Source organism: Drosophila takahashii, chromosome 3L (genome assembly GCF_030179915.1).
Source record: "Drosophila takahashii strain IR98-3 E-12201 chromosome 3L, DtakHiC1v2, whole genome shotgun sequence".
Lineage (NCBI taxonomy): Eukaryota > Metazoa > Arthropoda > Insecta > Diptera > Drosophilidae > Drosophila > Drosophila takahashii.
This window is the reverse complement of record NC_091680.1, coordinates 20,595,830-20,612,258: the sequence shown is the minus strand read 5'-3', so window position 1 is coordinate 20,612,258 and position 16,429 is coordinate 20,595,830. Positions and strand designations below refer to the sequence as shown.

At 36.6% G+C, this 16,429-nt stretch overlaps 4 protein-coding genes across 6 annotated transcripts; 2 read left to right on the top strand and 2 right to left on the bottom strand.

Moving 5' to 3' along the window:
• Positions 1–205: 205 nt before the first annotated feature.
• On the bottom strand, positions 206–1,322 carry LOC123002978 (tyrosine-protein phosphatase 69D-like). The gene is made up of 4 exons (XM_044393904.2): positions 1,170–1,322; positions 806–1,113; positions 612–747; positions 206–549 (listed from the first exon to the last, which is right to left on the bottom strand). Exons 1-4 carry the CDS (start codon positions 1,212–1,214, stop codon positions 472–474), a joined length of 567 nt encoding a protein of 188 aa, XP_044249839.1. The 5' UTR covers positions 1,215–1,322; the 3' UTR covers positions 206–471.
• Positions 1,323–1,790: 468 nt separating this feature from the next.
• Ptp69D (Protein tyrosine phosphatase 69D) lies at positions 1,791–8,065 on the bottom strand. 2 transcript variants are annotated; one of them, XM_017148055.3, is made up of 12 exons: positions 7,722–8,065; positions 6,841–6,943; positions 4,937–6,780; positions 4,630–4,875; positions 4,328–4,571; positions 3,369–4,257; positions 3,163–3,309; positions 2,996–3,106; positions 2,755–2,934; positions 2,391–2,698; positions 2,197–2,332; positions 1,791–2,134 (listed from the first exon to the last, which is right to left on the bottom strand). In XM_017148055.3, exons 1-12 carry the CDS (start codon positions 7,816–7,818, stop codon positions 2,057–2,059), a joined length of 4,383 nt encoding a protein of 1,460 aa, XP_017003544.2. In that variant the 5' UTR covers positions 7,819–8,065; the 3' UTR covers positions 1,791–2,056. The 2 variants fall into 2 exon arrangements, with proteins under 2 accessions (XP_017003544.2, XP_070070724.1); XM_070214623.1 differs by having other exon boundaries at positions 3,369–4,254.
• Positions 8,066–8,618: 553 nt separating this feature from the next.
• On the top strand, positions 8,619–9,709 carry SmD1 (small ribonucleoprotein particle protein SmD1). The gene is made up of 2 exons (XM_017147935.3): positions 8,619–8,778; positions 9,281–9,709. The coding sequence occupies exons 1-2, from the start codon at positions 8,765–8,767 to the stop codon at positions 9,639–9,641; spliced, it is 375 nt and encodes a 124-aa protein (XP_017003424.1). The 5' UTR covers positions 8,619–8,764; the 3' UTR covers positions 9,642–9,709.
• A 154-nt stretch (positions 9,710–9,863) lies between these two features.
• On the top strand, positions 9,864–15,874 carry LOC138913004 (ATP-binding cassette sub-family A member 17-like). 2 transcript variants are annotated; one of them, XM_070215156.1, is made up of 13 exons: positions 9,864–10,117; positions 10,178–10,745; positions 10,809–10,952; positions 11,202–12,407; positions 12,464–13,257; positions 13,315–13,691; positions 13,746–13,871; positions 13,919–14,074; positions 14,364–14,493; positions 14,543–14,686; positions 14,742–15,398; positions 15,462–15,548; positions 15,621–15,874. In XM_070215156.1, the coding sequence occupies exons 1-13, from the start codon at positions 9,918–9,920 to the stop codon at positions 15,793–15,795; spliced, it is 4,764 nt and encodes a 1,587-aa protein (XP_070071257.1). In that variant the 5' UTR covers positions 9,864–9,917; the 3' UTR covers positions 15,796–15,874. The 2 variants fall into 2 exon arrangements, with proteins under 2 accessions (XP_070071257.1, XP_070071258.1); XM_070215157.1 differs by lacking the exons at positions 14,364–14,493; positions 14,543–14,686; positions 14,742–15,398; positions 15,462–15,548; positions 15,621–15,874 and having other exon boundaries at positions 13,933–14,074.
• The last annotated feature ends 555 nt before the right edge of the window (positions 15,875–16,429 follow it).

The following is a 16,429-nucleotide window of genomic DNA, read 5'->3' as shown; positions in this document are numbered from 1 at the left end:
TAATTGAAGAATGGCTTGAAGAAAATTTAAAAAATTTTTCTCATAACAAGTAGTTAGTTAGTATACGAAAGAAGAAATTAATGATGATATCTTAATTGGTCAAGCTAAATGCTAAGCATGACATAAAATAAATGCTTCAAAACACTACCCATCCCAACGCATCCGACTACGATAAAGAATTCAATCCACTCAAGCTCATAAAAAGTACAATTCTTATTCTCAGTTTTTATTACATTGTATCTTATAAAATATGTTACTTATTTTCCTTTGGTAGTTTTATCAATACGTATACACTACATTTATATTTGTATGTATATTATGTTTCGGGCAAACTAATTCGTTAAAAAAATTACATTTGCCCTTGTAAATACTTTATTAAAAGATTTTATAAATATACAAATAATTTATCATGGCACACTATGCATTGATGTTCCAACACGTGCATTATGTACTCGTATATACATAACTAACTTAATCCAATGTTGACTCGGCTATGTGATGTAAGTCTGAATAATTAATTATTGCGCGATGTAGGAACTCGTATTGTGCCTAGAATGGATATGTGGCCATTAGTAATTGCTTATCAAAGACATATTTAAATATCAACTTACGTATGAGTTGATAAGTCCCGTTCGCTGAGATCGTAATTTCCTTGTTGTGGCACAGATGTCGACACACTTCTCCAATCTAAGATGCTGGACTAAAATGCACATTGCGACGAAAATAGAACTTCGATCAGTTCCCAGGCTGAAAAAGAATTGGTAATTAGTCTAATTGATAAGGTAAAATATCTCCCTTTAATTACCTGCAATGAACTGTGAGTGGAGATCGACAACCAGAATTTTTGTTGTTCTTGTAATGGTTGTATGCTTGATCTACAAGTTCAATAATGCCCCGGCAGACTTCAGGAACTTCTCCGTCCACAGTAGGCCAGCCATTGTACTGAAACTGTGTGACCTTCAGCGTATCATCTATTTTGCAATTCGTAACGTAAAATTCACGGCGCGTATAGTACGGACAACTTTCGCTGTGCACATATTTCACGAGTATGTGGTCGTATTGAACTTCATCATCCGCCCAGTATCGTGGGCATTTTCTGGCACCGTCTCCGATCTGTAAATCAAATTAAACATTAATTTCAATGGGAAATCAATGAGGGAGATACTTACTTCAGATATCATTACCAGGGTGGTAACACTCTGTTCTGAAATCATCCTCCAGAAATCTCCAATAGTGTTCTCAAGCGTCCATGGTGGTGGTGATAAGACTTGCAATTTAAATATTTTAAAAGTTGTATTTTTTTTTTACTTTTTTTGCAATGACTGGCAATATAAAAAATAAAATAGGAATTTATCTAATTTAAAATTGATTTTTATGTCAACGTCACATTTTGTCATTGGTTTGGAATGGTGAAAAGCGGAGTTCGGAATGGTGGAAAATGGAACAGTTCAAATCTATGCTACCCCAATTTATAAAATTTATTTATTTAGACAATTTAGAATTGTTTAATTATAGCTTTAAAATTCAAGCCCTTGTAGCTTTTTGCGCTGAAAAAGAAATATATGCATAGAAACCCAAGTTTTTCTAATTGAAGAATGGCTTGAAGAAAATTTAAAAAATTTTTCTCATAACAAGTAGTTAGTTAGTATACGAAAGAAGAAATTAATGATGATATCTTAATTGGTCAAGCTAAATGCTAAGCATGACATAAAATAAATGCTTCAAAACACTACCCATCCCAACGCATCCGACTACGATAAAGAATTCAATCCACTCAAGCTCATAAAAAGTACAATTCTTATTCTCAGTTTTTATTACATTGTATCTTATAAAATATGTTACTTATTTTCCTTTGGTAGTTTTATCAATACGTATACACTACATTTATATTTGTATGTATATTATGTTTCGGGCAAACTAATTCGTTAAAAAAATTACATTTGCCCTTGTAAATACTTTATTAAAAGATTTTATAAATATACAAATAATTTATCATGGCACACTATGCATTGATGTTCCAACACGTGCATTATGTACTCGTATATACATAACTAACTTAATCCAATGTTGACTCGGCTATGTGATGTAAGTCTGAATAATTAATTATTGCGCGATGTAGGAACTCGTATTGTGCCTAGAATGGATATGTGGCCATTAGTAATTGCTTATCAAAGACATATTTAAATATCAACTTACGTATGAGTTGATAAGTCCCGTTCGCTGAGATCGTAATTTCCTTGTTGTGGCACAGATGTCGACACACTTCTCCAATCTAAGATGCTGGACTAAAATGCACATTGCGACGAAAATAGAACTTCGATCAGTTCCCAGGCTGAAAAAGAATTGGTAATTAGTCTAATTGATAAGGTAAAATATCTCCCTTTAATTACCTGCAATGAACTGTGAGTGGAGATCGACAACCAGAATTTTTGTTGTTCTTGTAATGGTTGTATGCTTGATCTACAAGTTCAATAATGCCCCGGCAGACTTCAGGAACTTCTCCGTCCACAGTAGGCCAGCCATTGTACTGAAACTGTGTGACCTTCAGCGTATCATCTATTTTGCAATTCGTAACGTAAAATTCACGGCGCGTATAGTACGGACAACTTTCGCTGTGCACATATTTCACGAGTATGTGGTCGTATTGAACTTCATCATCCGCCCAGTATCGTGGGCATTTTCTGGCACCGTCTCCGATCTGTAAATCAAATTAAACATTAATTTCAATGGGAAATCAATGAGGGAGATACTTACTTCAGATATCATTACCAGGGTGGTAACACTCTGTTCTGAAATCATCCTCCAGAAATCTCCAATAGTGTTCTCAAGTGGATCTTGGGCAATTATAAAGGTTTCGCTGTTATCATAGCCTTCGATGAAAGATGCATTAATGTAGGTCGAGTTATCCCGCATTGGAAGTGGTGTCAGTATTACCTAGAAATCCATAAAGATATTTTAAGCAGTCCTTCTATAAAAGTAAGACTCTGTTACTCACTCTGTTACGATCGTAGGGAATTATCTCTTGACTTCTGTTTTTCATATTGTTTTCCTCGTTTTCGCCCACACAACACGACTTACTTATCTCATCCGCTGTGACCAGCAGTTTCTAAAGTAAACGATAATAAGTACATCGCCGGAAAGTAGATATCAAATTGTACAAACCTCGAATTCCATTTCCAATTTGCATTTACCCTCGTTGGGTTTACGTTTGAGTGATTCAATGGCTGAAGTCATGGTGTCAATGCAAATATCCGTGTTTCCAAAAATTCCAGTGTCTAATAAAGCCCGATAAAGGAAGATGTATTGTTTCTGTAAACGAAATCCATGGTTAATTTAAACTATTTTACAGTCGTATTATATTAACTTACCAATGATTGGACTAAAAAGTTTCGTTGGTGTCGTAAATCGCAGACTGTGTTGTAAATGGACACCGAATCTTCCTCCTCCAGTTGTTGGATCAGCGAATCCAAAGCCACCAGGGTACCGGTTCTACCGACACCAGCGCTGCAGTGCACTAAAATGGGCCCCCTTTGCAAGGAGTAGACGGAATTTATTTGTCGTATGAATTTGATGATGCCATGCGGATGCTCGGGTGCCATAAAGTCCTTCCACGTTAAATAGTGGTATTGGGTGATTTGTCTGCGGTCCTCCTCCTCGCCCACTTTGTTCTTCGAAACGTTGAGGGTTCGTTCAATATAATCTCCAGTCTTTCGTTCTTGTGCGAATTTCACTAAAATATCTCCGAATTGTTTTGTATCAAATACTTTCTCTGGCCAATATTTCGCACACTTGGCCTTGTTATATTCCTCCAAATTTGTAAGCATCACAATTATTTCCAGATGTTGTTCCCAAATCATTCGCCAAAAGTCGTCGATGGTGCTCTCCATTGGACCCTGTGCGCAGATAAACTTCTTTCTCTCCTTGTATCCAATTACGAAATTTGCATTAATATAATCTGCTGTCTGTAGTCCATTTACGACCGCCAATTTCACGCGAGTTTGATCGTACGCCTTAATATCGGGGTACCTATTTTTGCAGGCGTTCTCCTTTAAATCACTGTTTTTGGTTGTTCGATCGCTGAATCGATTGGGCAGCATCTCATATTCCCGGAGAAATCCGTAATCAGTGTCTTTATGGCGGTTCTTATAGGCGTTTTCCAAGTCTAATCGGTGAATGGGGCCAGCATCGAATCCTTTGTGATTTCCAGACGTAATAAAATGACTGTGGTTGTTACTTCGGCGACCGAACAAAGCCCTGCTTGATAGTAAAAGAAAAGGTTAAATATTAATTATAAATAAATAGAAATAATCTATTAATAAGTAGTTACCTAAGGGAATCTCTTAGGGTTAAAGTATCTTCGCCCTGCAATTCGTTTTTGGTTTTTTTGTGATGGAAGGCCCACAGCACAATAAGAAGCAGGATAACACCAAAAAGTACGGCTCCGGCCTTGATCCCAATATTTAGGTAGTAGTCCATATTATTGAAGGATTGAATGGGTTCCGCTTCCGTAGCTGGAGTAATTACATCAAAGTATTTGCTATATGCCATCAGCACATTATTTCTATCCCGAACTATGAGAAATACCAAAATATAAGTTACTTTCTTTTAGAGTTTCCAATAACTACTTACCTATAATCTCTAGGAAACCAGTGTAATTTGAGTTAATATCTATCTCACCATCGAAAACATCTCGACTAGAATCGTGGAGTGGCACATTTGGGTTGACGGAGCTTAGAATTGGATTCTCATCGCTGGTCACCGCATTTCTTTTGTCTCTCAACTTACTTTCTAAGATTTTAAGAGCATGCTCTGTTAAGTTAGATCCCTTGATAAAGTTGTCTTTTTCAGAGGAATGTGGTAGATCAGAATCAAAATCTGCGGGAATAACAGTAAAGAATAAAAAAAAAGATCACGAAATTAATTTAGAATACCTTACTTGATAGTGAACTCAATGGCGGTTTGGTGGTGACCTCGGGTTTTCTCAGGAACGGAGTGCCCTCCAAGCATTTGCGGCAAATTTCGTCATTGTCCCTGATTATATCATTGTTTTCGCTGAATCTCTGCTCATCGCCCAAAAATATTTCGGGTCTAAAGTACTTGCCGCTGATCATTTCGGCTATATATGCACTACTTCTGGTCACATTATCGCTGTGCACCTCCTGATATGTGGCTATATTCAGCTTATCCGGCTCCGGCAGTTCCTTGTTGTCATTGTTAATCCTAACTAGATTTAGTCTATAACAGCAAATGGGACCATTTCGTTCGCTGATTTTGGGTAGATATAATTTGAGGACGTATTTGGAGCCCAGGTTAACTTTTGTCCACATGGTCCGGCCAATGGTGTCCGGCGTGGAGACGGGCATGAGGCAACTTCCGGTGGCCGGTTCGCCGTTCTTCTTGTGCCGCGTGATGGCGGACACCGTCACAGTGTAGTTTGTATTGGGGCTAACACTTTCGTAGAGGGTCTTGTGATGGGGCTCGTCGATTCTGCGGATCTTGGGTCCCCACATCTCTCTATCCACTGTGCTCATGGGGTTGCCCAGCAGGTGAATAAAATAAGAAACAACCTTGCCGTTTGGCGTCTTGGGAACATCCCAGTTAATGGAGATTGAGTTGCCTCGCGTCACGTTGTCATGATGGCAGTTGATCGTCAAGTTGGTGGGTTTCGTTGCCACGCCGTCCATAGTTGTGCCGTTCACATTCTCGGACCACGGTCCGCAGGTCTTGGTTAGATCGCTGCATGCTCTAACCCTAAATTCGTAGTCTGTGGCCGTCTTAAGCTTGTCAAACATGTATGGCAAGTTCCGTGAATTCTGCTGGTAAATGGCCTCCTCAATCACTTTGGGCACCTCGCCCGATTCGGAGACAATCAGTTCGTAGTATTGTATATATTCGATGAGGTCCGGCGGCGGGGGATTCCAGCCAATCGTTATGGTCGACGGTGTGCTGCCGGTGGTCTCGACTTTCGGTATAAATATGGGATCAAAGCTGAGCGTGGTGATGCCCTGGGCAAACTGAGTGGGCTGACCGTCGCCAATCGAGTTCTTGCCCACAATTTTTAAAAAGTACGTTGTGTTCGCCTTAAAATGGTCAAAAATATACGATGAATAGCTGCCGTTTATAAAGTCCTTATAGTAGGTAAAAGTCGGTGTTCCGGCCTCCTGAAGAAGAACGAAGAACTTTTGAACGGGATCATTGCCGTCGTTTACGGTCCAGTTTAAATATATTTTGTTAGCCCCCACAGCCTTGGCAAAATCAATGCTAACTTGTGGCACTTCCATTACGAAAAGGCTTATCTCTTTGGAGGTAACTTCAAGACCCGTATCATCGAAGACAGTGCACCTGTAGGATCCATTCTCCTTCTTGTAGACCTCTGTAAATTCCAGGGTAAAGTTCAAGTGTGTATCGTTCAGCTTTGAGATGGATGAAAAGGTGTCCAGGAACTCAAAGTGGCTTCCGTCTTTGAGCCACTTAAGGTTCTTGTTCGTCGTCTCATTTTGCGGGAACATCTCAATCAAACAGTGCAACACACAGTCCTGTTTGATCTTTCTCTTTATCTTGTCGGCGGTACTTTGCAGTACCTTGGATGGAAGGTATGGCTTAACTTGGAATTCAGTCGAAAGATTTTGGCCAGTCTGGGATGTGCAGGTGATGTTTCCCGAGTCCTTTATATTTACATCGAGAAGCGTCAGGACATTTTTATACTTGATAAAATCTTGACTTTCATTGTTTTCACTAACGTCGTCGTTGGATTTCAAGGGTTCAGTTCTGATTTTAAATCTGAAAACAAGAAATTGTTTAGATGTTGTAAGAAAAAATATTTAAATATACGTTTTTTACCTTGTATTATTTTTATTAATTGTTTGATTTCCCAACTTCCATATTACTGCTTCGTTTTCAGACGCGCACTCTAAAGTCAGGTTTCTTCCTATTTCCGCCCATTCTGTAATGAAAAATATTAATCACAATTTATATAAATATATTCACATATTTAAATACAATTTTATTTTTTTTATCCGCCGAAAATTATGTTATAACCAAAATAAAAAAAAGTTTTTAAGATATTTATTGCATTTACTTGGTGTAAGATGTAAACCTTATTACGATCTAGTTTTTTAAGAAATATGAATAACATTTTAACCACTTTATAATGGAACCCAGAAAAAAGGGGGTTGGGTGGTCAGCGCCCAAGGGCCAGACATAAAAATAAAACTCCACCCATAAGAACGCCCATAAAATTAGCGATAGTAATCAAATGTAATTCCGGAATCAACACGTATTTCAGTCCATAAATATTACAAATAGATATGTATATTCCAGAAGATAAATCGTAGAGTTGTATGTATGTACGCACAGACATAGGCACGTCCGTATGTATGTGCATCGGGAAGAGTGTACATACATATGTATGCTCGACTACTTTTGTTTAGCCCCAATTGAAATCTCACCCCATCGCCGTAATCTTTGGGCGTTACCGACATAGTTCGAGTACGGCTGTATCTAAAAATGTTTAGCCCTATTAGTTTTTCAGCCGCCAATTGATAACATTATTCTGTGCAGAGTGTTTTAGGAGATTCCATTCACATTGGCAAAAACAAAAAAAAGAGACCCTGCAATTTGTTGACACCCACAAACCGTTCTTTATGTATGTATGTAAGTATGTAGGCTGCACTTTTGCTATATGTTCTCAGGACTCGAGGAACTCCCTTTCGGAACATTACCTTGTTTCACCGATCCTTGCACACATATCGCACAAAGGAAAATATATGCAAGGACTATATTTAAGAGCAGCGACATGCGTCGCTGGAAGAACGCCATGGCTATTTCTCACTCCGAGCCGGATAAATACATATGTCAAAAATTAAATTCGATGTCTGCGTTCCGTAAAAGGGGTTTCTATGCCGAGTTCTTGCCGCGGTGACTAACAAATACCGGAAAATGCGTTTTTAAAAAAACCATTTAATAGACGGCAACCGCGAACAAGTATTCATTAATCGTTATTTTTTGTGGATTGTTTTTTTTGTTTTTCGCGATATGGGTTCTTTTTAGAGTGACCGTGGGAGTATTCCCCCATAATACCATCCGGCTCTAAGAAGTATACCTCGAACGCCATTTTCATTTTGTAAATATACCAAATATAACAATTTATTTTCCGTGTTTACTTTTCTTTATTTTCTTGATTTAAATAATCTTAAAAATCGGAATTAAAAAATTGATCATTTCGAATCATATTGCTAAAAATTTCAAATGCCTCATATATAGGGCAAAGATGCACTTCGAATTCTGGCAACTCTATGAAATTCCGGTAAAACTTTAACGGTTACCTTCGGACTTTAATTTCATGACCAATTTAAAAATATTTAAATATTTTTAGGTAATTGCGGATATTCATATGTGATTTTTAGTGTGATCCTGATTTTTTCGATACAAAATAATAAAAATAAAATAATTGTTAATTTCGGTCTCTGTAAAAAACAAAAAAAGAAACTTTCGGGGGAAACAGCGAAAAAGAAATCAACTTCGTTCGCAAAGCTATAGTCTTGAAAATGTTTTTTTAAACAAATATCAGGTGAAAAAATCACGACATAAATATTTATTTATATTCAAAAATATCGATATTTTGATACATTTCTCACATCTCTATTATACACACACAGTCACGCATGCCAAGAATACTTCACCACAACCACCAAATCCCAAGTAAACTGCCGGCATTGTTTGTGCGCGTTTTTTTGCAGAAAATCCCTGAAAAACAAATAAAACCATGAAATTAGTAAGGTAGGCTATGTTTCAATTACTTATTGCATCGACGATTCTGTTGGGAACCGAGTGTTTGTGTGTTTCATTCAGTTTTTGGCGTGTGCAAAATGTACACATGTACGCATGTAAAAGCGATGCGCCCATTTGTTGTATTTGTACACAATATTTACTGTAGCAATGAATTTGATATGAAAATTATATTTTGTTTATTAACTTTATTTTTTAAAACATGTTTACTTGCTTATTTATTATTACTTTTTCAAGATATTTTAACTGGTAAGAAAAATAATAATTGCATGTTTCAGTTCAGTCTTAAAAAGTCAAGACTTTAAAATCCGCAAAAATCATATGAGATATTATTTTAAAAAATATTTAATATAATTGCCTCTATAAGAACTAATTTTTAAAAATGAAATAAACGATCGCTTTTCTAACAATTGTATGTTCCAATCGCCCAATAAGATACTTTTTAAGGTTTAAGGTTAAAATGAAATTGTCTAATATCATTTATACCTTGCAGATTCCTGATGAAATTAAGTCATGAGACTGTGACTATTGAACTGAAGAACGGCACCCAGATCCACGGCACCATTACCGGCGTGGATGTGGCCATGAACACCCACCTGAAGAGCGTGCGGATGACGATCAAGAACCGGGACCCCGTCCACCTGGAGACCCTGAGCATTCGCGGCAACAACATCAGGTACTTCATACTGCCGGACAGCCTGCCGCTGGAGACGCTCCTCATAGACGACACCCCGAAGTCGAAGACAAAAAAGAAGGACAGCGGCCGCGTGGGAAATCGCGGCAGGGGCAGAGGCGCCCGCGGACGAGGCGGTCCAAGGGGTCGCGGAAGGGGCCGAGCTTCGGGTCGACGTTAATTTTTGTAACCGCTACACCTAATAAACAATATTCGATAAATATAGAATATAAATATTCTTTGGATAAATCTATCATGTACACATATTTATGTTCGAGCAGAAAGGATCTACCTGAATATATTGATAAAATCCATTTCTGTAGTAGCCCATGAAAAGTGTGTACAACCCCTCGGAAAATATTTTTTAAAAAGATTACCTTTTATGAACTGTAATTATTGAATAACAGATATAAACATGATTTAATGTTTTTAAAATCGAAAGTAAATACTTTATACAATGGCCCTAAAATTCTGCAGTATATTGGCAAAGAACTTTAGGACCTACACTAGGCTTGAGATGTTGATTTATTTACTACTGCCCTTGCTAATGCTCCATTTAGTTTGGTTACGATGTGGCCAAAATCATGAAAATCCAGTCCATTGTTTTGCATCGCGAAATGGTGTACTTGGGGATAATGTTAAACTAACTCCACTTTAGTAAGTTCCGCTCAATTAAGTTTAAATTCCTAACTAATATAAGTAACTTTATATCTACAGTAATTCAATGGAAAGCATAGACCAAGAAAGTCCCTTAAAGGAACTTTTATTCCACACAAATGAAAAGTCAGTAGCAGCCAAGCTTAAACCAGCATTGAAAAATATTTTAAAGCTAAAAAAAATAACTCAGACAAAATCCGAAGAAGATTTGGAAAACCGTCTTCGAAAAGAAAATTATTTGGCTGGCATTATTTGGAACGTTAAAGGGCATAACACTGTGGTTACAATTAGATTTCCCAGCTCATTAAGAACTAAGCCAACTAATCTGTGGAACACGGATAAATCGGAATCGGACAACAATGTGCCATCTTCTGTTTACAGGGATGAAGGATTTCTTCAAATACTATATGCTATTACTGCATTTCTAAATCAACCCAAATTAGGAAAAGCTGCCCGGAAATATAAGGATAATGGAGTAAGCATCTTGTCAAATCCCATCATTTTGGACAAAAACTATAAAAGTGATAGAGATCAAAAGCTTGTAGACCCAATTAAATCAAGTCGCGAACATATTTTGACATTTTACTTGGGTATCTTATACATTTATCCTTTTATTCGCTTAGTTATGGTAAGAAAATGCGTTAAATATATTTTTATTTTTTAAAGTCTTAATTTAGACCTTTTATTCTAGCATATGGAGCGGGAAAAGACCAAACAACAAGTGGATTTAATGAATATTGCTGGTTCAAATCGTTTTCTTCACTATTTATCATGGTTTTTTTCTAGTTTTATTTTACTGAGCCTGATTAATATTTTAACTATATTTTTATTAACGGTAAGCACTTAACACAGACCTTTTAACCTATTTCAAATTTTCAAAAAAGGCGCCATCCATTCTTCGTCTTCCACTAAAATGACATATAAATTTTCTGATCTGGTAGCACCACCTCTCAGCTTCTATCCGATAACTATCGAAACAATGGTTTGAGTACTTGCTAAATGTTTGGCGCCAACCGCTTATTAATTTGAAAACCAAAGCAAATGTATTCTAACTAAACATTTAATTTTCTTCTATTTGTTTTAGGCCCCCTTCTGCGAAAATGGAAACGTCTTGAATTGCTCAAGTTTCACAGCTTTGCTGTTTTTCTTTGAAGTCTGGGCATTGTCTGCTATTTGTTTTTGTTTTTTAGTTTATAGTTTAATTCAGAATGTCACTTTGGCCGCGCTTCTCGTGGCCTTTTTTTGCATACTTAGTTTCTTGCTTTATGTATTTTTGCAATCAACATTATTACTTTTGCAATACATGCTCTGCATATTATTTCAATATGCATTTCTTACCGGTCTAAGTCGAATTCTTTACCTCGAATGGTTTGATAATACTGGCTTGCAATGGAACCATATTTCTAAAATAGAAAATAGCTTTAGGCCTAGTACAAATAATGGAAACATTAATTTCGTTGATATTATAATAATAATGTTAGCAGTAGCATTTATATCCTTGCTGCTTTGCCTACTGATTGAGTTGAGCTTTCCGGGAAGATATGGAGTTTCAAAATGTCGAAGATCGAAGTCAGATAACCATTCGAACCATCATGAAACCCCGGCAATTGTTCAAACTAATATGCTGCGAAAATGGCAAAAAAGAAAGGCTCCACTCAGAAATTTCACCATGAATATGTACGATGATCAAATAACAGTTATATTGGGTCTTTCCGATTCGGGAAAGTCGGCCGTAATAAATTCCATTACCGGTAGCGTTCCTCCGGAATCAGGATGGGTTAAGGTGGACAATAGAAATATCATCAGTCATCGCAAATCGGCCAGATCTCTTTTGGGACTATCTCCGCAGCACAATGCTTTATTCAATTCCTTGACAGTTAAACAGCACGTGGACTTTTACTCATCTCTGCGAAATTCTCCAAGAAAATACAGAAATTCATCCATGAACAACTATTTAAAAGCACTGGATCTCTGGATCGTAAGAAATGTGAAAAGTCGAAATCTATCACAAGCGGACAAAAAGAAACTTTCGGTGGCATGCGCCTTCTGTGGGAATCCCCGGATTATTGTCCTGGACGAACCCACCGAAGGATTGGAACCCTGTGAGCGGAGATTACTGTGGGACTTACTGCAGTCCGAAAAACGATGTCGCACTATAATAGTAGCCACTTACCAAATCGAAGAGGCCGATGTTCTGGCCGATCGGGTGGCTATATTATGCGATGGACAATTGATATTCAACGGAACCTCTGTTTTCTTGAAGAACTCTTATGGGTCGGGCTATCAGTTGGTAAGTCGATTTTAAATTGGAATTTAAAAAATAATTCTAATAATCTTATTTTTTAGGTGTGCTCGCAGGGTGAAATTTGTCCGGAGCCTCAGATAACCTCACTGGTTTCGAAATATATTCCCGATTCCAGTGCATCCTGTGACAGTCCTTGCGAGATAGCCTACTATATTCCACAATCCAGTTGTTGCGGAATTGTACCTTTGCTAAAAGAGTTGGAACATTCGAAACATTGTGTCGATATGGAATCGATTCAAATTGGAACAACTCCAATGGTAGAGAAATTCGTAAATGCCACATCTGCTGGATGTAACTTAAATAAGTGCAATAACTTTTGCAACCTACCAGAACCGGATGAATGTCTATTAAAGGGTGGAAAATTATGCAGGAATCAGTGGAAAGCGATGATGCTGAAAAAGTTCTACCACATCAAACACAACCCCTTGTTGTTCCTTGGACTTCCATTGCTTTTGCTCTTGAGTTTTGCGGCATTACTTGCATATTTTTATAACTCGCCCGATAAATCTAAATACCATTATAAAGGTAACAGAAATTTCGCATCTCAAGGCGCTCGCAAATTGGATTTAGATTCATATGGCGAGGATTGCAGTTATGCATTTGTGGAAAGTGAAAGTAATCAGCATCCCTTAGTACCGCTTTTAAAAAATAAAATAAAAGGCTGCACGGCTGATGAAATATCTCAAAATGATTTAAATAAAAATCAAGATCTATTAAATGATAAATATGTCTTTGCCCTTAAAATGCATAAATGTGATTATGAAATATTTTACAGTCGGAAGTATCTGCATTCTGAAGCGGTTGCAGCAGCACTAATGGGATATTTGGCAAATAGGTAATCAGTTATTTGTTTTTTAAACATTTTCCAATATTGAATTATTTAATTTTTAAGTGACTTACTGGATCGATTTTGTTCGGGTTATGACAGGGAAGCTATAATGCCTGAGAAAACCATTGATTTTTATAATCATCCCTTCCGCTCTATTCAGTACAGTGAAAACCCAACCCCTTTGGAAATAGAATGTTCTAGGAGGGAAGCATTATATTTACTACTTTTATGCCTAAATATTTTTACTGGCTTTTTTGCTGCATTTATTATAAGGGAACGCATCATTGGCTTTAAACTTATGCAACAAGTTGAGGGCATAAATATGACAACATTTTGGCTTTCTCATTTGCTTTGGGATTGGATGTGGCTTTCTCTGTTTTCAACAATGCTAGTGGTTTTAATGAACATCGTTCTACGCAAAAGTTTTAACGATGAAACGGGTAAATAAGTATAGATATTTTTCCTCTATTGTATTTTATTTCACTTAATTTTAGTTGCCTATGTAATTGCATTGATCGTCTTTAATCTGGCACAGTTGACTTTCTTGTATCTTTTATTGCAACTCTTTAATCGCGAAATTTATGGCTGGATAATACCAATACTTTTACTGCTTCTCCTGGGTAAGTAAATAAAATCGTATGATTAATTGTAATACACTTATTTTCAGCCATTCCATTTGAGCTTGGAGCTCCGGATATACCATTTGGAATTCTCTATTTATTACCCATTTATTCTTCGATTGCACTGCTGCATGCAATTTGCATTCAGGCAGAAAGGCATAAAGTTTGTGAAGGAATCAAATCGAATTTATATGATGAATGCCGTAAGTTATGATATCAAGATAATCTAATTAAATCCATTTTCTGAAATGCATTCACCCTTAAAAAGGGTTGAAAGCATTTTGTTGTAACCTTACACCCACCACAAATAAGGGGTATAAAAATAAAGGGAAATTATGTCAGACAAAGTTTTTTTTCCAGCACCTAAATTAATCGCTTGTATTTTTAAAGTAAGTAAATAAAAGCAGGTATTACGAAATAAATCTATGTCCAAATTGTAATTTTTGGTAATAAAATATATAAGGAATAATATCATTATTTAAATTTTTCCAGAAAGAAAACCACATTGGACAGTTATTTGGGCTGGATTACTTTATGTTGCGGTACTTATGTTTTTAGCCATATTTTACTTTATATTGCTCATGCTTTACGAAAAAGGATTTCCTTGCAAAAAAAAGCGGAGGTATTTGAATAGGTTTTTTTTTAATCTGTTAATAAATATTTTTTAAAAGAACTGCTGGTGAAGAATGTCTAGGCAATTGCGATTTGAACAGAATGACAAAAAACGAAATGCGAAACCATACCCTACTTCTAGAAAATGTGAGGTCAAATCAATCTAGAAGATTCATCAAAGATATATCCTTTGGTCTTAGGCCGTAAGTTATATATGAACCTAATAGATTTACAAATTAATTCTAATATATATTTTAGTATGGATGTTCTCGGTTTGGTTGGCGAAAGATCCGGCAAGACGAATATTAACAAAATGATAATATCAGAACAGAATATAACGAGGGGTCGTATTTCAGTCAAAGGAATCGATGTTCAGGACAAAAAGAGGAATAGATACCAGGCATTTAAATACTTGGGTTATTGTCCCCAAAAAGATTGCTTTGAGCCAAAGTTTACGGGTAGGGAAAATCTTAAAGTATTTTGCCTTATTCGAGGCATAAGGTCGAGAAAAGTGCGCGATGTATCCGAAGAACTGGCTGAAAATCTTAATTTCAAAGAACATCTAGATAAAACATCGGAAATGTACACCGTAAGTGATAAGCGAAAACTGAGTACTGCAATAGCTGTGATTGGTACACCTCCCCTAATAATTTTGGATGAACCCACCGCTGGAGTTGAGAAAGCCCATCGATCGGATGTTTTGGACGTGCTTAAAAGTGTTAATAGTTGCGGTAGTTCTATTTTACTATCCTCAAACAATATTGAGGATTTTCAAACCCTTTGCAATCGATTAGCTTTGATAAAAAGGGGAAAACTTATGGCAATTGGCCCAGTCGAAAGCTATAGAAACCATTCAACTCGTGGCTTGATTCTAATGGTCAAGGCTAGACCTCATGCAATGGTTCGCGAATTGGGGTATTTTATATTGAAATAATTCAATACCTTGCCAATTAAATAATTTTATTATACCTTTTATAGTTATGGAAGACCGGAAATTAGCAATCACGCTGTAATAAATGTTATTTCCAGATTTCTGATTACAAATTTTGGAAATGTTTACTTATTGTAAGTAATAATTTTATTTTTTAAAAAGACCTGTCTTCGTTTTATATTAACTTTTTATTTTAAATTTTTCAGGGAAGAAATACAAGGAGATATGTTATTCTACATTCACAATACCACAGTTCCCCTGGCCAAAGCCTTTCAGATAATTGAGAGAAATAGGCATGAGCTATATATTTCGGATTTTTATTTGAAGCACGAAAACATGGAGTTGTCTTTTGTAACTCAAAACTTTAGAATCCTCCGGTGAAGTTCCCTTGAGTTGTAAAGTGTTTTACTTTGTAAAATAAAAATCAGCGCCTCAAATTAGTCCGCTGTAAATTTTATCGTAAAAATTAATGGATCTCCCAAGGGACTTGGGAGTCACATTTAACTATGCAGTGTGTTGAGCAGTTAAATAATGATGCTTCGGCATGAAACAAAGCCGAATCGTAATTTAGTGTGTGTATTTCCCCATGTGAAAGTTTGTATCGCCTCCTCGTCTTTTTTACTGCGTAAACCCGAGGTCCTTAGACTAAATGAGGCAGGCCAAACAGGTTCAGCGCAAATTCATTGATGAGCAAAACATGTTTCTCCAGAAGGAACCATCAATATCAATCGAAAATGCATGCCGCGGCCTGATCAAAATAAATTATAAAACAAAAAGGGCCGCGGTCCGCATAAGGTTTGCCATAAAATGAATCGCAAAATTAACAAGATAAGCATCTTCTTAAGATAGGAGAAATAAAATCCATTGGGTACAACCAAATTAATTTTGACATAATGTCAGACAAACAAATGTTTGCACTTAAGGAGACAGTGCCTTTGTTAAGTATCTTCCCCGTGCAGTCCAATGTGAAGTGGAATGCGTTATAATATTTGTCTAGACATAAATACAAACATTG